Source organism: Oncorhynchus mykiss, chromosome 26, assembly GCF_057628025.1.
Source record: "Oncorhynchus mykiss isolate SJ-2025 chromosome 26, ASM5762802v1, whole genome shotgun sequence".
Classification (NCBI taxonomy): domain Eukaryota; kingdom Metazoa; phylum Chordata; class Actinopteri; order Salmoniformes; family Salmonidae; genus Oncorhynchus; species Oncorhynchus mykiss.
Window position 1 is genome coordinate 40,311,649 of NC_143047.1, and position 24,022 is coordinate 40,335,670.

Genomic DNA, 24,022 nt, shown 5'->3' on the forward strand with positions numbered 1-24,022 from the left:
ACCTAGGGTTCTAGTTGAGTGGGGCCCCTTTACCTAGGGTTCTAGTTGAGTGGGGCCCCTTTACCTAGGGTTCTAGTTGAGTGGGGCCCCTTTACCCAGGGTTCTAGTTGAGTGGGGCCCCTTTACCTAGGGTTCTAGTTGAGTGGGCCCTTTACCTAGGGTTCTAGTTGAGTGGGGCCCCTTTACCCAGGGATCTAGTTGAGTGGGCCCCTTTACCTAGGGTTCTAGTTGAGTGGGCCCTTTACCCAGGGTTCTAGTTGAGTGGGCCCTTTACCCAGGGTTCTAGTTGAGTGGGCCCTTTACCTAGGGTTCTAGTTGAGTGGGCCCTTTACCTAGGGTTCTAGTTGAGTGGGCCCTTTACCTAGGGTTCTAGTTGAGTGGGCCCTTTACCTACGGTTCTAGTTGAGTGGGCCCTTTACCCAGGGTTCTAGTTGAGTGGGCCCTTTACCCAGGGTTCTAGTTGAGTGGGCCCTTCACCCAGGGTTCTAGTTGAGTGGGGCCTTTACCTAGGGTTCTAGTTGAGTGGGCCCTTTACCTAGGGTTCTAGTTGAGTGGGCCCTTTACCTAGGGTTCTAGTTGAGTGGGCCCTTTACCTAGGGTTCTAGTTGAGTGGGCCCTTTACCTAGGGTTCTAGTTGAGTGGGCCCTTTACCTAGGGTTCTAGTTGAGTGGGCCCTTTACCTAGGGTTCTAGTTGAGTGGGCCCTTTACCTAGGGTTCTAGTTGAGTGGGGCCCCTTTACCTAGGGTTCTAGTTGAGTGGGGCCCCTTTACCTAGGGTTCTAGTTGAGTGGGCCCTTTACCTAGGGTTCTAGTTGAGTGGGCCCTTTACCTAGGGTTCTAGTTGAGTGGGCCCTTTACCTAGGGTTCTAGTTGAGTGGGGCCCCTTCACCTAGGGTTCTAGTTGAGTGGGGCCCCTTTACCTAGGGTTCTAGTTGAGTGGACCTTTGATAAATGCATACACAAAGTTCACATGAAGGGGATCTGTTGGGGACATTTTATGTACTCTATTTCACATAGCCTTGATAAAAACCCACATTAAAACACTCTGCAAAGCCACATGCCGCGCCGAATGAACAACCTTAACTTCCCTCTGAAAGAAGAATGCTGACACACTTGAACTCAGGTTACCTTCCCTAAAAAGCACAATCCTTTTTTTCACCTTTGCTGCAAATTTCCCCCAGTCCATTTCATTCTGTTAATAACTTTACTTTCTCTGCAGCGTGACTTTTTAACCCAGTGTTTTCAATAGACATGTTATTTTTACGTTTTCCTTGCTCTCATTTTGATCTTCTGGTTGAATGGGTGTTTTCTGCAGTCTCCTGTGGTTTCTGTATTTCTGAGGCACCAGGCTGAGTTACAGCTTACACTGCAGATAGAAACATCTCAGAACCTCTTCATTCTGGGCTAGCTGCTCCTGTCTCCCCCCTACTGAGGCTAAGAAAACATTGAGTTCTCATTTGAAAGACACAGAAAAACATCAAAACCTCCCTCTCCCTGCCAGGCATGGACGGTGATTATAGTATTCGTCGATGAAACAGGTTTCACAGTTTTGAACATTGCTGAAGGTTCAAACAGGAAAATGAAATGTGGCCTTTTGTCCACAGGGCAGCCCTCACACAGGGTGAAAAACACATCTACAGGAGTACCTAGGGCAGCCCTCACACAGGGTGAAAAACACATCTACAGGAGTACCTAGGGCAGCCCTCACACAGGGTGAAAAACACATCTACAGGAGTACCTAGGGCAGCCCTCACACAGGGTGAAAAACACATCTACAGGAGTACCTAGGGCAGCCCTCACACAGGGTGAAAAACACATCTACAGGAGTACCTAGGGCAGCCCTCACACAGGGTGAAAAACACATCTACAGGAGTACCTAGGGCAGCCCTCACACAGGGTGAAAAACACATCTACAGGAGTACCTAGGGCAGCCCTCACACAGGGTGAAAAACACATCTACAGGAGTACCTAGGGCAGCCCTCACACAGGGTGAAAAACACATCTACAGGAGTACCTAGGGCAGCCCTCACACAGGGTGAAAAACACATCTACAGGAGTACCCAGGGCAGCCCTCACACAGGGTGAAAAACACATCTACAGGAGTACCTAGGGCAGCCCTCACACAGGGTGAAAAACACATCTACAGGAGTACCTAGGGCAGCCCTCACACAGGGTGAAAAACACATCTACAGGAGTACCTAGGGCAGCCCTCACACAGGGTGAAAAACACATATACAGGAGTACCTAGGGCAGCCCTCACACAGGGTGAAAAACACATCTACAGGAGTACCTAGGGCAGCCCTCACACAGGGTGAAAAACACATCTACAGGAGTACCTAGGGCAGCCCTCACACAGGGTGAAAAACACATCTACAGGAGTACCTAGGGCAGCCCACACACAGGGTGAAAAACACATCTACAGGAGTACCTAGGGCAGCCCTCACACAGGGTGAAAAACACATCTACAGGAGTACCTAGGGCAGCCCTCACACAGGGTGAAAAACACATCTACAGGAGTACCTAGGGCAGCCCTCACACAGGGTGAAAAACACATCTACAGGAGTACCTAGGGCAGCCCTCACACAGGGTGAAAAACACATCTACAGGAGTACCTAGGGCAGCCCTCACACAGGGTGAAAAACACATCTACAGGAGTACCTAGGGCAGCCCTCACACAGGGTGAAAAACACATCTACAGGAGTACCCAGGGCAGCCCTCACACAGGGTGAAAAACACATCTACAGGAGTACCCAGGGCAGCCCTCACACAGGGTGAAAAACACATCTACAGGAGTACCTAGGGCAGCCCTCACACAGGGTGAAAAACACATCTACAGGAGTACCCAGGGCAGCCCTCACACAGGGTGAAAAACACATCTACATGAGTACCCAGGGCAGCCCTCACACAGGGTGAAAAACACATCTACAGGAGTACCCAGGGCAGCCCTCACACAGGGTGAAAAACACATCTACAGGAGTACCCAAGGCAGCCCTCACACAGGGTGAAAAACACATCTACAGGAGTACCTAGGGCAGCCCTCACACAGGGTGAAAAACACATCTACAGGAGTACCTAGGGCAGCCCTCACACAGGGTGAAAAACACATCTACAGGAGTACCTAGGGCAGCCCTCACACAGGGTGAAAAACACATCTACAGGAGTACCTAGGGCAGCCCTCACACAGGGTGAAAAACACATCTACAGGAGTACCTAGGGCAGCCCTCACACAGGGTGAAAAACACATCTACAGGAGTACCTAGGGCAGCCCTCACACAGGGTGAAAAACACATCTACAGGAGTACCTAGGGCAGCCCTCACACAGGGTGAAAAACACATCTACAGGAGTACCTAGGGCAGCCCTCACACAGGGTGAAAAACACATCTACAGGAGTACCTAGGGCAGCCCTCACACAGGGTGAAAAACACATCTACAGGAGTACCTAGGGCAGCCCTCACACAGGGTGAAAAACACATCTACAGGAGTACCTAGGGCAGCCCTCACACAGGGTGAAAAACACATCTACAGGAGTACCCAGGGCAGCCCTCACACAGGGTGAAAAACACATCTACAGGAGTACCTAGGGCAGCCCTCACACAGGGTGAAAAACACATCTACAGAAGTACCTAGGGCAGCCCTCACACAGGGTGAAAAACACATCTACAGGAGTACCTAGGGCAGCCCTCACACAGGGTGAAAAACACATCTACAGGAGTACCTAGGGCAGCCCTCACACAGGGTGAAAAACACATCTACAGGAGTACCTAGGGCAGCCCTCACACAGGGTGAAAAACACATCTACAGGAGTACCTAGGGCAGCCCTCACACAGGGTGAAAAACACATCTACAGGAGTACCTAGGGCAGCCCACACACAGGGTGAAAAACACATCTACAGGAGTACCTAGGGCAGCCCTCACACAGGGTGAAAAACACATCTACAGGAGTACCTAGGGCAGCCCTCACACAGGGTGAAAAACACATCTACAGGAGTACCTAGGGCAGCCCTCACACAGGGTGAAAAACACATCTACAGGAGTACCTAGGGCAGCCCTCACACAGGGTGAAAAACACATCTACAGGAGTACCTAGGGCAGCCCTCACACAGGGTGAAAAACACATCTACAGGAGTACCTAGGGCAGCCCTCACACAGGGTGAAAAACACATCTACAGGAGTACCTAGGGCAGCCCTCACACAGGGTGAAAAACACATCTACAGGAGTACCTAGGGCAGCCCTCACACAGGGTGAAAAACACATCTACATGAGTACCCAGGGCAGCCCTCACACAGGGTGAAAAACACATCTACAGGAGTACCTAGGGCAGCCCTCACACAGGGTGAAAAACACATCTACAGGAGTACCTAGGGCAGCCCTCACACAGGGTGAAAAACACATCTACAGGAGTACCTAGGGCAGCCCTCACACAGGGTGAAAAACACATCTACAGGAGTACCTAGGGCAGCCCTCACACAGGGTGAAAAACACATCTACAGGAGTACCTAGGGCAGCCCTCACACAGGGTGAAAAACACATCTACAGGAGTACCTAGGGCAGCCCTCACACAGGGTGAAAAACACATCTACAGGAGTACCTAGGGCAGCCCTCACACAGGGTGAAAAACACATCTACAGGAGTACCTAGGGCAGCCCTCACACAGGGTGAAAAACACATCTACAGGAGTACCTAGGGCAGCCCTCACACAGGGTGAAAAACACATCTACAGGAGTACCTAGGGCAGCCCTCACACAGGGTGAAAAACACATCTACAGGAGTACCTAGGGCAGCCCTCACACAGGGTGAAAAACACATCTACATGAGTACCCAGGGCAGCCCTCACACAGGGTGAAAAACACATCTACAGGAGTACCTAGGGCAGCCCTCACACAGGGTGAAAAACACATCTACAGGAGTACCTAGGGCAGCCCTCACACAGGGTGAAAAACACATCTACAGGAGTACCTAGGGCAGCCCTCACACAGGGTGAAAAACACATCTACAGGAGTACCTAGGGCAGCCCTCACACAGGGTGAAAAACACATCTACAGGAGTACCTAGGGCAGCCCTCACACAGGGTGAAAAACACATCTACAGGAGTACCTAGGGCAGCCCTCACACAGGGTGAAAAACACATCTACAGGAGTACCTAGGGCAGCCCTCACACAGGGTGAAAAACACATCTACAGGAGTACCTAGGGCAGCCCTCACACAGGGTGAAAAACACATCTACAGGAGTACCTAGGGCAGCCCTCACACAGGGTGAAAAACACATCTACAGGAGTACCCAGGGCAGCCCTCACACAGGGTGAAAAACACATCTACAGGAGTACCCAGGGCAGCCCTCACACAGGGTGAAAAACACATCTACAGGAGTACCCAGGGCAGCCCTCACACAGGGTGAAAAACACATCTACAGGAGTACCCAGGGCAGCCCTCACACAGGGTGAAAAACACATCTACAGGAGTACCTAGGGCAGCCCTCACACAGGGTGAAAAACACATATACAGGAGTACCTAGGGCAGCCCTCACACAGGGTGAAAAACACATCTACAGGAGTACCTAGGGCAGCCCTCACACAGGGTGAAAAACACATCTACAGGAGTACCTAGGGCAGCCCTCACACAGGGTGAAAAACACATCTACAGGAGTACCTAGGGCAGCCCACACACAGGGTGAAAAACACATCTACAGGAGTACCTAGGGCAGCCCTCACACAGGGTGAAAAACACATCTACAGGAGTACCTAGGGCAGCCCTCACACAGGGTGAAAAACACATCTACAGGAGTACCTAGGGCAGCCCTCACACAGGGTGAAAAACACATCTACAGGAGTACCTAGGGCAGCCCTCACACAGGGTGAAAAACACATCTACAGGAGTACCTAGGGCAGCCCTCACACAGGGTGAAAAACACATCTACAGGAGTACCTAGGGCAGCCCTCACACAGGGTGAAAAACACATCTACAGGAGTACCTAGGGCAGCCCTCACACAGGGTGAAAAACACATCTACAGGAGTACCCAGGGCAGCCCTCACACAGGGTGAAAAACACATCTACAGGAGTACCTAGGGCAGCCCTCACACAGGGTGAAAAACACATCTACAGAAGTACCCAGGGCAGCCCTCACACAGGGTGAAAAACACATCTACAGGAGTACCTAGGGCAGCCCTCACACAGGGTGAAAAACACATCTACAGGAGTACCTAGGGCAGCCCTCACACAGGGTGAAAAACACATCTACAGGAGTACCTAGGGCAGCCCTCACACAGGGTGAAAAACACATCTACAGGAGTACCTAGGGCAGCCCTCACACAGGGTGAAAAACACATCTACAGGAGTACCTAGGGCAGCCCTCACACAGGGTGAAAAACACATCTACAGGAGTACCTAGGGCAGCCCTCACACAGGGTGAAAAACACATCTACAGGAGTACCTAGGGCAGCCCTCACACAGGGTGAAAAACACATCTACAGGAGTACCTAGGGCAGCCCTCACACAGGGTGAAAAACACATCTACATGAGTACCCAGGGCAGCCCTCACACAGGGTGAAAAACACATCTACAGGAGTACCTAGGGCAGCCCTCACACAGGGTGAAAAACACATCTACAGGAGTACCCAGGGCAGCCCTCACACAGGGTGAAAAACACATCTACAGGAGTACCTAGGGCAGCCCTCACACAGGGTGAAAAACACATCTACAGGAGTACCTAGGGCAGCCCTCACACAGGGTGAAAAACACATCTACAGGAGTACCTAGGGCAGCCCTCACACAGGGTGAAAAACACATCTACAGGAGTACCTAGGGCAGCCCTCACACAGGGTGAAAAACACATCTACAGGAGTACCTAGGGCAGCCCTCACACAGGGTGAAAAACACATCTACAGGAGTACCTAGGGCAGCCCTCACACAGGGTGAAAAACACATCTACAGGAGTACCTAGGGCAGCCCTCACACAGGGTGAAAAACACATCTACAGGAGTACCTAGGGCAGCCCTCACACAGGGTGAAAAACACATCTACAGGAGTACCTAGGGCAGCCCTCACACAGGGTGAAAAACACATCTACAGGAGTACCTAGGGCAGCCCTCACACAGGGTGAAAAACACATCTACAGGAGTACCTAGGGCAGCCCTCACACAGGGTGAAAAACACATCTACATGAGTACCCAGGGCAGCCCTCACACAGGGTGAAAAACACATCTACAGGAGTACCTAGGGCAGCCCTCACACAGGGTGAAAAACACATCTACAGGAGTACCCAGGGCAGCCCTCACACAGGGTGAAAAACACATCTACAGGAGTACCTAGGGCAGCCCTCACACAGGGTGAAAAACACATCTACAGGAGTACCTAGGGCAGCCCTCACACAGGGTGAAAAACACATCTACAGGAGTACCTAGGGCAGCCCTCACACAGGGTGAAAAACACATCTACAGGAGTACCTAGGGCAGCCCTCACACAGGGTGAAAAACACATCTACAGGAGTACCTAGGGCAGCCCTCACACAGGGTGAAAAACACATCTACAGGAGTACCTAGGGCAGCCCTCACACAGGGTGAAAAACACATCTACAGGAGTACCTAGGGCAGCCCTCACACAGGGTGAAAAACACATCTACAGGAGTACCTAGGGCAGCCCTCACACAGGGTGAAAAACACATCTACAGGAGTACCCAGGGCAGCCCTCACACAGGGTGAAAAACACATCTACAGGAGTACCCAGGGCAGCCCTCACACAGGGTGAAAAACACATCTACAGGAGTACCTAGGGCAGCCCTCACACAGGGTGAAAAACACATCTACATGAGTACCCAGGGCAGCCCTCACACAGGGTGAAAAACACATCTACAGGAGTACCTAGGGCAGCCCTCACACAGGGTGAAAAACACATCTACAGGAGTACCTAGGGCAGCCCTCACACAGGGTGAAAAACACATCTACAGGAGTACCTAGGGCAGCCCTCACACAGGGTGAAAAACACATCTACAGGAGTACCTAGGGCAGCCCTCACACAGGGTGAAAAACACATCTACAGGAGTACCTAGGGCAGCCCTCACACAGGGTGAAAAACACATCTACAGGAGTACCTAGGGCAGCCCTCACACAGGGTGAAAAACACATCTACAGGAGTACCTAGGGCAGCCCTCACACAGGGTGAAAAACACATCTACAGGAGTACCTAGGGCAGCCCTCACACAGGGTGAAAAACACATCTACATGAGTACCCAGGGCAGCCCTCACACAGGGTGAAAAACACATCTACAGGAGTACCTAGGGCAGCCCTCACACAGGGTGAAAAACACATCTACAGGAGTACCTAGGGCAGCCCTCACACAGGGTGAAAAACACATCTACAGGAGTACCTAGGGCAGCCCTCACACAGGGTGAAAAACACATCTACAGGAGTACCTAGGGCAGCCCTCACACAGGGTGAAAAACACATCTACAGGAGTACCTAGGGCAGCCCTCACACAGGGTGAAAAACACATCTACAGGAGTACCTAGGGCAGCCCTCACACAGGGTGAAAAACACATCTACAGGAGTACCTAGGGCAGCCCTCACACAGGGTGAAAAACACATCTACAGGAGTACCTAGGGCAGCCCTCACACAGGGTGAAAAACACATCTACAGGAGTACCTAGGGCAGCCCTCACACAGGGTGAAAAACACATCTACAGGAGTACCTAGGGCAGCCCTCACACAGGGTGAAAAACACATCTACAGGAGTACCCAGGGCAGCCCTCACACAGGGTGAAAAACACATCTACAGGAGTACCCAGGGCAGCCCTCACACAGGGTGAAAAACACATCTACAGGAGTACCTAGGGCAGCCCTCACACAGGGTGAAAAACACATCTACATGAGTACCCAGGGCAGCCCTCACACAGGGTGAAAAACACATCTACAGGAGTACCTAGGGCAGCCCTCACACAGGGTGAAAAACACATCTACAGGAGTACCTAGGGCAGCCCTCACACAGGGTGAAAAACACATCTACAGGAGTACCTAGGGCAGCCCTCACACAGGGTGAAAAACACATCTACAGGAGTACCTAGGGCAGCCCTCACACAGGGTGAAAAACACATCTACAGGAGTACCTAGGGCAGCCCTCACACAGGGTGAAAAACACATCTACAGGAGTACCTAGGGCAGCCCTCACACAGGGTGAAAAACACATCTACAGGAGTACCTAGGGCAGCCCTCACACAGGGTGAAAAACACATCTACAGGAGTACCTAGGGCAGCCCTCACACAGGGTGAAAAACACATCTACAGGAGTACCTAGGGCAGCCCTCACACAGGGTGAAAAACACATCTACAGGAGTACCTAGGGCAGCCCTCACACAGGGTGAAAAACACATCTACAGGAGTACCTAGGGCAGCCCTCACACAGGGTGAAAAACACATCTACAGGAGTACCTAGGGCAGCCCTCACACAGGGTGAAAAACACATCTACAGGAGTACCTAGGGCAGCCCTCACACAGGGTGAAAAACACATCTACATGAGTACCCAGGGCAGCCCTCACACAGGGTGAAAAACACATCTACAGGAGTACCTAGGGCAGCCCTCACACAGGGTGAAAAACACATCTACAGGAGTACCTAGGGCAGCCCTCACACAGGGTGAAAAACACATCTACAGGAGTACCTAGGGCAGCCCTCACACAGGGTGAAAAACACATCTACAGGAGTACCTAGGGCAGCCCTCACACAGGGTGAAAAACACATCTACAGGAGTACCTAGGGCAGCCCTCACACAGGGTGAAAAACACATCTACAGGAGTACCTAGGGCAGCCCTCACACAGGGTGAAAAACACATCTACAGGAGTACCTAGGGCAGCCCTCACACAGGGTGAAAAACACATCTACAGGAGTACCTAGGGCAGCCCTCACACAGGGTGAAAAACACATCTACAGGAGTACCCAGGGCAGCCCTCACACAGGGTGAAAAACACATCTACAGGAGTACCCAGGGCAGCCCTCACACAGGGTGAAAAACACATCTACAGGAGTACCTAAGGCAGCCCTCACACAGGGTGAAAAACACATCTACAGGAGTACCTAGGGCAGCCCTCACACAGGGTGAAAAACACATCTACAGGAGTACCTAGGGCAGCCCTCACACAGGGTGAAAAACACATCTACAGGAGTACCTAGGGCAGCCCTCACACAGGGTGAAAAACACATCTACAGGAGTACCTAGGGCAGCCCTCACACAGGGTGAAAAACACATCTACAGGAGTACCTAGGGCAGCCCTCACACAGGGTGAAAAACACATCTACAGGAGTACCTAGGGCAGCCCACACACAGGGTGAAAAACACATCTACAGGAGTACCTAGGGCAGCCCTCACACAGGGTGAAAAACACATCTACAGGAGTACCTAGGGCAGCCCTCACACAGGGTGAAAAACACATCTACAGGAGTACCTAGGGCAGCCCTCACACAGGGTGAAAAACACATCTACAGGAGTACCTAGGGCAGCCCTCACACAGGGTGAAAAACACATCTACAGGAGTACCTAGGGCAGCCCTCACACAGGGTGAAAAACACATCTACAGGAGTACCTAGGGCAGCCCTCACACAGGGTGAAAAACACATCTACAGGAGTACCTAGGGCAGCCCTCACACAGGGTGAAAAACACATCTACAGGAGTACCCAGGGCAGCCCTCACACAGGGTGAAAACACATCTACAGGAGTACCTAGGGCAGCCCTCACACAGGGTGAAAAACACATCTACAGGAGTACCCAGGGCAGCCCTCACACAGGGTGAAAAACACATCTACATGAGTACCCAGGGCAGCCCTCACACAGGGTGAAAAACACATCTACAGGAGTACCCAGGGCAGCCCTCACACAGGGTGAAAAACACATCTACAGGAGTACCTAGGGCAGCCCTCACACAGGGTGAAAAACACATCTACAGGAGTACCTAGGGCAGCCCTCACACAGGGTGAAAAACACATCTACAGGAGTACCTAGGGCAGCCCTCACACAGGGTGAAAAACACATCTACAGGAGTACCTAGGGCAGCCCTCACACAGGGTGAAAAACACATCTACAGGAGTACCTAGGGCAGCCCTCACACAGGGTGAAAAACACATCTACAGGAGTACCTAGGGCAGCCCTCACACAGGGTGAAAAACACATCTACAGGAGTACCTAGGGCAGCCCTCACACAGGGTGAAAAACACATCTACAGGAGTACCTAGGGCAGCCCTCACACAGGGTGAAAAACACATCTACAGGAGTACCTAGGGCAGCCCTCACACAGGGTGAAAAACACATCTACAGGAGTACCTAGGGCAGCCCTCACACAGGGTGAAAAACACATCTACAGGAGTACCTAGGGCAGCCCTCACACAGGGTGAAAAACACATCTACAGGAGTACCTAGGGCAGCCCTCACACAGGGTGAAAAACACATCTACAGGAGTACCCAGGGCAGCCCTCACACAGGGTGAAAAACACATCTACAGGAGTACCTAGGGCAGCCCTCACACAGGGTGAAAAACACATCTACAGAAGTACCTAGGGCAGCCCTCACACAGGGTGAAAAACACATCTACAGGAGTACCTAGGGCAGCCCTCACACAGGGTGAAAAACACATCTACAGGAGTACCTAGGGCAGCCCTCACACAGGGTGAAAAACACATCTACAGGAGTACCTAGGGCAGCCCTCACACAGGGTGAAAAACACATCTACAGGAGTACCTAGGGCAGCCCTCACACAGGGTGAAAAACACATCTACAGGAGTACCTAGGGCAGCCCACACACAGGGTGAAAAACACATCTACAGGAGTACCTAGGGCAGCCCTCACACAGGGTGAAAAACACATCTACAGGAGTACCTAGGGCAGCCCTCACACAGGGTGAAAAACACATCTACAGGAGTACCTAGGGCAGCCCTCACACAGGGTGAAAAACACATCTACAGGAGTACCTAGGGCAGCCCTCACACAGGGTGAAAAACACATCTACAGGAGTACCTAGGGCAGCCCTCACACAGGGTGAAAAACACATCTACAGGAGTACCTAGGGCAGCCCTCACACAGGGTGAAAAACACATCTACAGGAGTACCTAGGGCAGCCCTCACACAGGGTGAAAAACACATCTACAGGAGTACCCAGGGCAGCCCTCACACAGGGTGAAAAACACATCTACAGGAGTACCTAGGGCAGCCCTCACACAGGGTGAAAAACACATCTACAGGAGTACCTAGGGCAGCCCTCACACAGGGTGAAAAACACATCTACATGAGTACCCAGGGCAGCCCTCACACAGGGTGAAAAACACATCTACAGGAGTACCTAGGGCAGCCCTCACACAGGGTGAAAAACACATCTACAGGAGTACCTAGGGCAGCCCTCACACAGGGTGAAAAACACATCTACAGGAGTACCTAGGGCAGCCCTCACACAGGGTGAAAAACACATCTACAGGAGTACCTAGGGCAGCCCTCACACAGGGTGAAAAACACATCTACAGGAGTACCTAGGGCAGCCCTCACACAGGGTGAAAAACACATCTACAGGAGTACCTAGGGCAGCCCTCACACAGGGTGAAAAACACATCTACAGGAGTACCTAGGGCAGCCCTCACACAGGGTGAAAAACACATCTACAGGAGTACCTAGGGCATAGGTCAAATCGGGACACAGCCGTTCTCTGACCTTTGGTGACTTTGTCGAGGTAGGTCTTGAAAAGGCTGACCAGCTCCTGGTTCTTGCTGAGGCGGGCGTAGTGGAAACAGTCGTGGCCAAAGCTGTCCACGGCCGTCACGTCGGCGCCACTCTTCAGAAGGACCTCCACCGCGTCCTTACAGCCATACTCACAGCCCAGGGTCAGAGCGGTCCTGGACACACACACACAGAGATATATGAATAATTCAATTGCCTCCATAATGAAATGTATTGAAGAGTAGGCTACAAAGCACAAAGTCTATAGAGGCCAGACAGATGCATCACTGACACATCAATACACACTATAACTGAACCCCATCAATACACACTGTAACTGAACCTCATCAATACACACTGTAACTGAACCCCATCAATACACACTGTAAGTGAACCCCATCAATACACACTGTAACTGAACCCCATCAATACACACTGTAACTGAACCCCATCAATACACACTGTAACTGAACCCCATCAATACACACTGTAACTGAACCCCATCAATACACACTGTAACTGAACCCCATCAATACACACTATAACTGAACCCCATCAATACACACTGTAACTGAACCTCATCAATACACACTGTAACTGAACCCCATCAATACACACTGTAACTGAACCCCATCAATACACACTAACTGAACCCCATCAATACACACTAACTGAACCTCATCAATACACACTGTAACTGAACCCCATCAATACACACTAACTGAACCCCATCAATACACACTGTAACTGAACCTCATCAATACACACTGTAACTGAACCCCATCAATACACACTAACTGAACCCCATCAATACACACTGTAACTGAACCCCATCAATACACACTAACTGAACCCCATCAATACACACTAACTGAACCTCATCAATACACACAGTAAGTGAACCCCATCAATACACACTGTAACTGAACCTCATCAATACACACTAACTGAACCCCATCAATACACACTAACTGAACCCCATCAATACACAATGTAACTGAACCCCATCAATACACACTGTAACTGAACCCCATCAATACACACTAACTGAACCCCATCAATACACACTGTAACTGAACCTCATCAATACACACTAACTGAACCCCATCAATACACACTAACTGAACCTCATCAATACACACTGTAACTGAACCCCATCAATACACACTGTAACTGAACCCCATCAATACACACACTAACTGAACCCCATCAATACACACACTAACTGAACCCCATCAATACACACTGTAACTGAACCCCATCAATACACACTATAACTGAACCCCATCAATACACACTGTAACTGAACCCCATCAATACACACACTAACTGAACCCCATCAATACACACACTAACTGAACCCCATCAATACACACTGTAACTGAACCCCATCAATACACACACTAACTGAACCCCATCAATACACACTGTAACTGAACCCCATCAATACACACTAACTGAACCTCATCAATACACACTGTAACTGAACCTCATCAATACACACTGTAACTGAACCCCATCAATACACACTGTAACTGAACCCCATCAATACACACTGTAACTGAACCTCATCAATACACACTGTAACTGAACCTCATCAATACACACTGTAACTGAACCCCATCAATACACACTGTAACTGAACCCCATCAATACACACTAACTGAACCCCATCAATACACACTGTAAGTGAACCCCATCAATACACACTGTAACTGAACCTCATCAATACACACTGTAACTGAACCTCATCAATACACACTAACTGAACCCCATCAATACACACTAACTGAACCTCATCAATACACACTAACTGAACCCCATCAATACACACTAACTGAACCCCATCAATACACACTGTAAGTGAATAACAACAAGTGAAGCTTTGAATACATTTAATTTAGTAGCTAGCTGTGATGCTTTGTGGACCCTGGGTGGACCAGCTTACTTGTTCTGTTTGTCACGGATGGCGATGTCGGCCCCTCGCTCCAACAGCAGCCGACAGATGTGTGGATGGCACATCTGGGTAGCCAGCACCAGAGGAGTCCGCCCATCCTGCAGCACACACACACACACACACACACACACACACACACACACACACACACACACAACAGAGCTAGTGATTCACGGCTGTGATGATTATCTCATTACTACAGTAGTCCGTTAAGGATAAACGTAGAGCAGCATAGGTGTGAATGAATTGGACAACAATACTCACAAAATCACTTGCGTTTACAGAGGCCCCGCTGTCACACAGTAGTTTGACGCTAGAGGAGCAGCCTGCCATCACTTGGACACAAAAATAAACCATTATTTCACATCATCAAGCAAACGGACAGCAGTGCCTTCATCATTCCAGGTTCTTGCCATCAAAATGATGAACACAGCTCAGTACGGGACTGGTATAGTAATGAACACAGAGCTCAGTACGGGACTGGTATAGTAATGAACACAGAGCTCAGTACAGGACTGGTATAGTAATGAACACAGAGCTCAGTACGGGACTGGTATAGTAATGAACACAGAGCTCAGTAGGGGACTGGTATAGTAATGAACACAGAGCTCAGTACGGGACTGGTATAGTAATGAACACAGAGCTCAGTAGGGGACTGGTATAGTAATGAACACAGAGCTCAGTAGGGGACTGGTATAGTAATGAACACAGCTCAGTACGGGACTGGTATAGTAATGAACACAGAGCTCAGTACGGGACTGGTATAGTAATGAGCACAGAGCTCAGTACGGGACTGGTATAGTAATGAACACAAAGCTCAGTACGGGACTGGTATAGTAATGAACACAGAGCTCAGTACGGGACTGGTATAGTAATGAACACAGAGCTCAGTACGGGACTGGTATAGTAATGAGCACAGAGCTCAGTACGGGACTGGTATAGTAATGAACACAGAGCTCAGTACGGGACTGGTATAGTAATGAACACAGCTCAGTAGGGGACTGGTATAGTAATGAACACAGCTCAGTACAGGACTGGTATAGTAATGAGCACAGAGCTCAGTACGGGACTGGTATAGTAATGAACACAGAGCTCAGTACGGGACTGGTATAGTAATGAGCACAGAGCTCAGTACGGGACTGGTATAGTAATGAGCACAGAGCTCAGTACGGGACTGGTATAGTAATGAACACAGCTCAGTACAGGACTGGTATAGTAATGAGCACAGAGCTCAGTACGGGACTGGTATAGTAATGAGCACAGAGCTCAGTACGGGACTGGTATAGTAATGAACACAGAGCTCAGTACGGGACTGGTATAGTAATGAACACAGCTCAGTAGGGGACTGGTATAGTAATGAACACAGCTCAGTACAGGACTGGTATAGTAATGAACACAGAGCTCAGTACGGGACTGGTATAGTAATGAGCACAGAGCTCAGTACGGGACTGGTATAGTAATGAACACAGAGCTCAGTACGGGACTGGTATAGTAATGAACACAGCTCAGTAGGGGACTGGTATAGTAATGAACACAGCTCAGTACAGGACTGGTATAGTAATGAACACAGAGCTCAGTACGGGACTGGTATAGTAATGAACACAGAGCTCAGTACGGGACTGGTATAGTAATGAACACAGAGCTCAGTACGGGACTGGTATAGTAATGAACACAGAGCTCAGTAGGGGACTGGTATAGTAATGAACACAGAGCTCAGTAGGGGACTGGTATAGTAATGAGCACAGAGCTCAGTACGGGACTGGTATAGTAATGAACACAGAGCTCAGTACGGGACTGGTATAGTAATGAACACAGAGCTCAGTACAGGACTGGTATAGTAATGAACACAGAGCTCAGTACAGGACTGGCATAGTAATGAGCACAGAGCTCAGTACAGGACTGGTATAGTAATGAACACAGAGCTCAGTAGGGGACTGGTATAGTAATGAACACAGAGCTCAGTAGGGGACTGGTATAGTAATGAACACAGAGCTCAGTAGGGGACTGGTATAGTAATGAACACAGAGCTCAGTACGGGACTGGTATAGTAATGAACACAGAGCTCAATACGGGACTGGTATAGTAATGAACACAGAGCTCAGTACAGGACTGGTATAGTAATGAACACAGAGCTCAGTACAGGACTGGCATAGTAATGAACACAGAGCTCAGTACGGGACTGGTATAGTAATGAACACAGAGCTCAGTACGGGACTGGTATAGTAATGAACACAGAGCTCAGTAGGGGACTGGTATAGTAATGAACACAGAGCTCAGTAGGGGACTGGTATAGTAATGAACACAGAGCTCAGTAGGGGACTGGTATAGTAATGAACACAGAGCTCAGTACGGGACTGGTATAGTAATGAACACAGAGCTCAGTACAGGACTGGCATAGTAATGAACACAGAGCTCAGTAGGGGACTGGTATAGTAATGAACACAGAGCTCAGTAGGGGACTGGTATAGTAATGAACACAGAGCTCAGTACGGGACTGGTATAGTAATGAACACAGCTCAGTACGGGACTGGTATAGTAATGAACACAGCTCAGTACAGGACTGGCATAGTAATGAACACAGAGCTCAGTAGGGGACTGGTATAGTAATGAACACAGAGCTCAGTAGGGGACTGGTATAGTAATGAACACAGAGCTCAGTACGGGACTGGTATAGTAATGAACACAGAGCTCAGTACAGGACTGGTATAGTAATGAGCACAGAGCTCAGTACAGGACTGGTATAGTAATGAACACAGAGCTCAGTACAGGACTGGTATAGTAATGAACACAGAGCTCAGTACAGGACTGGTATAGTAATGAACACAGAGCTCAGTAGGGGACTGGTATAGTAATGAACACAGAGCTCAGTAGGGGACTGGTATAGTAATGAACACAGAGCTCAGTAGGGGACTGGTATAGTAATGAACACAGCTCAGTACGGGACTGGTATAGTAATGAACACAGCTCAGTACAGGACTGGCATAGTAATGAACACAGAGCTCAGTAGGGGACTGGTATAGTAATGAACACAGAGCTCAGTAGGGGACTGGTATAGTAATGAACACAGAGCTCAGTAGGGGACTGGTATAGTAATGAACACAGAGCTCAGTAGGGGACTGGTATAGTAATGAACACAGAGCTCAGTACGCGACTGGTATAGTAATGAACAGAGCTCAGTACGGGACTGGTATAGTAATGAACACAGAGCTCAGTAGGGGACTGGTATAGTAATGAACACAGAGCTCAGTACGGGACTGGTATAGTAATGAACACAGAGCTCAGTACGGGACTGGTATAGTAATGAACACAGAGCTCAGTACGGGACTGGTATAGTAATGAACACAGAGCTCAGTACGGGACTGGTATAGTAATGAACACAGAGCTCAGTAGGGGACTGGTATAGTAATGAACACAGAGCTCAGTACGGGACTGGTATAGTAATGAACACAGAGCTCAGTACAGGACTGGTATAGTAATGAACACAGAGCTCAGTACGGGACTGGTATAGTAATGAACACAGAGCTCAGTAGGGGACTGGTATAGTAATGAACACAGAGCTCAGTACAGGACTGGTATAGTAATGAACACAGCTCAGTACAGGACTGGTATAGTAATGAACACAGAGCTCAGTACAGGACTGGTATAGTAATGAACACAGAGCTCAGTACAGGACTGGTATAGTAATGAACACAGAGCTCAGTACGGGACTGGTATAGTAATGAACACAGAGCTCAGTACGGGACTGGTATAGTAATGAACACAGAGCTCAGTACGGGACTGGTATAGTAATGAACACAGAGCTCAGTAGGGGACTGGTATAGTAATGAACACAGAGCTCAGTAGGGGACTGGTATAGTAATGAGCACAGAGCTCAGTACGGGACTGGTATAGTAATGAACACAGAGCTCAGTACGGGACTGGTATAGTAATGAACACAGAGCTCAGTACGGGACTGGTATAGTAATGAACACAGCTCAGTACGGGACTGGTATAGTAATGAGCACACAGCTCAGTACGGGACTGGTATAGTAATGAACACAGAGCTCAGTACGGGACTGGTATTGTAATGAACACAGAGCTCAGTACAGGACTGGTATAGTAATGAACACAGAGCTCAGTACAGGACTGGCATAGTAATGAGCACAGAGCTCAGTACAGGACTGGTATAGTAATGAACACAGAGCTCAGTACAGGACTGGCATAGTAATGAACACAGAGCACAGTACGGGACTGGTATAGTAATGAACACAGAGCTCAGTAGGGGACTGGTATAGTAATGAACACAGAGCTCAGTAGGGGACTGGTATAGTAATGAACACAGAGCTCAGTACGGGACTGGTATAGTAATGAACACAGAACTCAGTACGGGACTGGTATAGTAATGAACACAGAGCTCAGTACAGGACTGGTATAGTAATGAACACAGAGCTCAGTACAGGACTGGTATAGTAATGAGCACAGAGCTCAGTACAGGACTGGTATAGTAATGAACACAGAGCTCAGTACAGGACTGGTATAGTAATGAACACAGAGCTCAGTACAGGACTGGTATAGTAATGAACACAGAGCTCAGTAGGGGACTGGTATAGTAATGAACACAGAGCTCAGTAGGGGACTGGTATAGTAATGAACACAGAGCTCAGTAGGGGACTGGTATAGTAATGAACACAGCTCAGTACGGGACTGGTATAGTAATGAACACAGCTCAGTACAGGACTGGCATAGTAATGAACACAGAGCTCAGTAGGGGACTGGTATAGTAATGAACACAGAGCTCAGTAGGGGACTGGTATAGTAATGAACACAGAGCTCAGTAGGGGACTGGTATAGTAATGAACACAGAGCTCAGTAGGGGACTGGTATAGTAATGAACACAGAGCTCAGTACGCGACTGGTATAGTAATGAACAGAGCTCAGTACGGGACTGGTATAGTAATGAACACAGAGCTCAGTAGGGGACTGGTATAGTAATGAACACAGAGCTCAGTACGGGACTGGTATAGTAATGAACACAGAGCTCAGTACGGGACTGGTATAGTAATGAACACAGAGCTCAGTACGGGACTGGTATAGTAATGAACACAGAGCTCAGTACGGGACTGGTATAGTAATGAACACAGAGCTCAGTAGGGGACTGGTATAGTAATGAACACAGAGCTCAGTACGGGACTGGTATAGTAATGAACACAGAGCTCAGTACAGGACTGGTATAGTAATGAACACAGAGCTCAGTACGGGACTGGTATAGTAATGAACACAGAGCTCAGTAGGGGACTGGTATAGTAATGAACACAGAGCTCAGTACAGGACTGGTATAGTAATGAACACAGCTCAGTACAGGACTGGTATAGTAATGAACACAGAGCTCAGTACAGGACTGGTATAGTAATGAACACAGAGCTCAGTACAGGACTGGTATAGTAATGAACACAGAGCTCAGTACGGGACTGGTATAGTAATGAACACAGAGCTCAGTACGGGACTGGTATAGTAATGAACACAGAGCTCAGTACGGGACTGGTATAGTAATGAACACAGAGCTCAGTAGGGGACTGGTATAGTAATGAACACAGAGCTCAGTAGGGGACTGGTATAGTAATGAGCACAGAGCTCAGTACGGGACTGGTATAGTAATGAACACAGAGCTCAGTACGGGACTGGTATAGTAATGAACACAGAGCTCAGTACGGGACTGGTATAGTAATGAACACAGCTCAGTACGGGACTGGTATAGTAATGAGCACACAGCTCAGTACGGGACTGGTATAGTAATGAACACAGAGCTCAGTACGGGACTGGTATTGTAATGAACACAGAGCTCAGTACAGGACTGGTATAGTAATGAACACAGAGCTCAGTACAGGACTGGCATAGTAATGAGCACAGAGCTCAGTACAGGACTGGTATAGTAATGAACACAGAGCTCAGTACAGGACTGGCATAGTAATGAACACAGAGCACAGTACGGGACTGGTATAGTAATGAACACAGAGCTCAGTAGGGGACTGGTATAGTAATGAACACAGAGCTCAGTACGGGACTGGTATAGTAATGAACACAGAGCTCAGTACAGGACTGGTATAGTAATGAACACAGAGCTCAGTACGGGACTGGTATAGTAATGAACACAGAGCTCAGTAGGGGACTGGTATAGTAATGAACACAGAGCTCAGTACAGGACTGGTATAGTAATGAACACAGCTCAGTACAGGACTGGTATAGTAATGAACACAGAGCTCAGTACAGGACTGGTATAGTAATGAACACAGAGCTCAGTACAGGACTGGTATAGTAATGAACACAGAGCTCAGTACGGGACTGGTATAGTAATGAACACAGAGCTCAGTACGGGACTGGTATAGTAATGAACACAGAGCTCAGTACGGGACTGGTATAGTAATGAACACAGAGCTCAGTAGGGGACTGGTATAGTAATGAACACAGAGCTCAGTAGGGGACTGGTATAGTAATGAGCACAGAGCTCAGTACGGGACTGGTATAGTAATGAACACAGAGCTCAGTACGGGACTGGTATAGTAATGAACACAGAGCTCAGTACGGGACTGGTATAGTAATGAACACAGCTCAGTACGGGACTGGTATAGTAATGAGCACACAGCTCAGTACGGGACTGGTATAGTAATGAACACAGAGCTCAGTACGGGACTGGTATTGTAATGAACACAGAGCTCAGTACAGGACTGGTATAGTAATGAACACAGAGCTCAGTACAGGACTGGCATAGTAATGAGCACAGAGCTCAGTACAGGACTGGTATAGTAATGAACACAGAGCTCAGTACAGGACTGGCATAGTAATGAACACAGAGCACAGTACGGGACTGGTATAGTAATGAACACAGAGCTCAGTAGGGGACTGGTATAGTAATGAACACAGAGCTCAGTAGGGGACTGGTATAGTAATGAACACAGAGCTCAGTACGGGACTGGTATAGTAATGAACACAGAACTCAGTACGGGACTGGTATAGTAATGAACACAGAGCTCAGTACAGGACTGGTATAGTAATGAACACAGAGCTCAGTACAGGACTGGCATAGTAATGAACACAGAGCTCAGTACGGGACTGGTATAGTAATGAACACAGAGCTCAGTACGGGACTGGTATAGTAATGAACACAGAGCTCAGTAGGGGACTGGTATAGTAATGAACACAGAGCTCAGTAGGGGACTGGTATAGTAATGAACACAGAGCTCAGTAGGGGACTGGTATAGTAATGAACACAGAGCTCAGTATGGGACTGGTATAGTAATGAACACAGAGCTCAGTACAGGACTGGCATAGTAATGAACACAGAGCTCAGTAGGGGACTGGTATAGTAATGAACACAGAGCTCAGTAGGGGACTGGTATAGTAATGAACACAGAGCTCAGTACGGGACTGGTATAGTAATGAACACAGCTCAGTACGGGACTGGTATAGTAATGAACACAGCTCAGTACAGGACTGGCATAGTAATGAACACAGAGCTCAGTAGGGGACTGGTATAGTAATGAACACAGAGCTCAGTAGGGGACTGGTATAGTAATGAACACAGAGCTCAGTACGGGACTGGTATAGTAATGAACACAGAGCTCAGTACAGGACTGGTATAGTAATGAGCACAGAGCTCAGTACAGGACTGGTATAGTAATGAACACAGAGCTCAGTACAGGACTGGTATAGTAATGAACACAGAGCTCAGTACAGGACTGGTATAGTAATGAACACAGAGCTCAGTAGGGGACTGGTATAGTAATGAACACAGAGCTCAGTAGGGGACTGGTATAGTAATGAACAGTAAGGATAAACATGTGTGCAACAGGTGAATCTATATGTGATTCCAATGTACTGGAGGTTGCTGTAGTACAGCACTACAAAGAGACAGAATGGGGTGTTGGTGTTCATATTTGCCTTAAAGGACTTTTCTCAGCTCATATTGAGCTCCTGTAGTATTGACAGGCCACTTCTATCAGAGTAAATCATCTCTTCAAGCTTCGCAAGTGGAGAACATTCAAGAAAATCTGATCATATTACTGAAGAGCAGACGTGTTAACCTATCGTGTTCCTATCAATCTATCAGGAACCTGTCATGATAGTATGTGAAGTGAATGTCATACAGTGTAATACTGCATTGGGTCATCAATCGTCAATACAAAGCACATCTATGTACCGACTCTGGTGTGTACATCTGTCTGCCGGTGTTCATTAGGATCTCTTGGGCAGCTCATTACACCAGATTAGAGAAAGTAGAGAAGTAAAAAGGCATCTACTGTAATGACAGAGGAGAGGAGGATCCAAACGGTTTCTCACCAGCGTCGTGCAGAGCGGTCCTCCCCTGCAAGTCCACATTCCCCACAGGACAGTTGTGCTGCAAAACCACACAAATCATCCTCAAATTGAATACGCCTCTTAAAAACCTGAGCCACTCACCCTGACAAAACTCTTCTTACATTTCTGCTTGCATCTCTCAAAAGAAGACTCTGTGGGAGCAATCCCTTAGGTCTATTAATATACAACAGGATGGCAACATTCAGGGGAGAAATGTTTTGGTATAGCTTTGCTGTACAACGAGTCGTTTCAATCCCGTCCGAGTCCCGACTTTGAGGATGGCATCAAAGTGACAGAATATTCCTGGCGTCTGCATCTCCAATAGGATGAGTCTCTGCAGCAGGGTCACGTAAGGCTATCAACGTAGTGTTCACTGTGATATCATCTCACACAGACAGAGACAGTCAGTCAGACAGAGGCTGATAATAATGCTGTAGCATTGACAGCCAAGAGAGCTGTTTAAGGCTGAATGCCAACAGCAGGCCTTTAAGGTCTCCTAGCTCGGGCCTTCTCAGGGCCCACTAGAAAAACCCTGCTCTCTCTAGCAACAAGGTCCCAAAACGAGTAGCCAGGTCAGATAACAGCTACGGGAGGGGTTGGGGGGGCATGGAATTCTACACCTCTAGTGGGGGTCGGGGGGCAAGTAGGATTTTCCCCTCGGCCCGGGAGTTGGGTTGCTATGTCAAGCGCGATGACGGCATGGTTTGCGAGAGGGCAGCCTTGTCAACACGACCAACACCCCCGCTGGTAAGCTGCCATTCCTTTCAGGGGGGGGGCGGCACTTAATGTGGCCGGTGGCTTGTTTGAACACAGGGCCTTATTGTAAACACATAAATTAATAGCAACTCAACAGACTGCTACTGTTGCCCTATCAGGGCCTACTGTTGCCCTATCAGGGGCTACTGTTGCCATATCAGGGGCTACTGTTGCCATATCAGGGGCTACTGTTGCTCTATCAGGGGCTACTGTTGCCCTATCAGGGGCTACTGTTGCCATATCAGGGGCTACTGTTGCCATATCAGGGACTATGCCAAACAAAAACAGCGTTC

The 24,022-nt window shown here is 48.8% G+C and overlaps 1 protein-coding gene across 2 annotated transcripts in view; it reads right to left on the bottom strand.

Annotated features, from left to right (window-relative positions):
* Positions 1-24,022, bottom strand: part of uacab (uveal autoantigen with coiled-coil domains and ankyrin repeats b) — a 92,630-nt gene that overhangs the window by 14,553 nt on the left and 54,055 nt on the right. For both annotated transcript variants that reach the window (XM_036981419.2, XM_090223071.1), the window contains exons 5-8: positions 22,956-23,013; positions 14,907-14,977; positions 14,634-14,740; positions 12,680-12,861 (exon numbers count right to left, since the gene is read on the bottom strand). In XM_036981419.2, the coding sequence (XP_036837314.2) occupies positions 12,680-12,861; positions 14,634-14,740; positions 14,907-14,977; positions 22,956-23,013 (418 nt within the window). The remainder of the gene's footprint in view (positions 1-12,679; positions 12,862-14,633; positions 14,741-14,906; positions 14,978-22,955; positions 23,014-24,022) is intronic.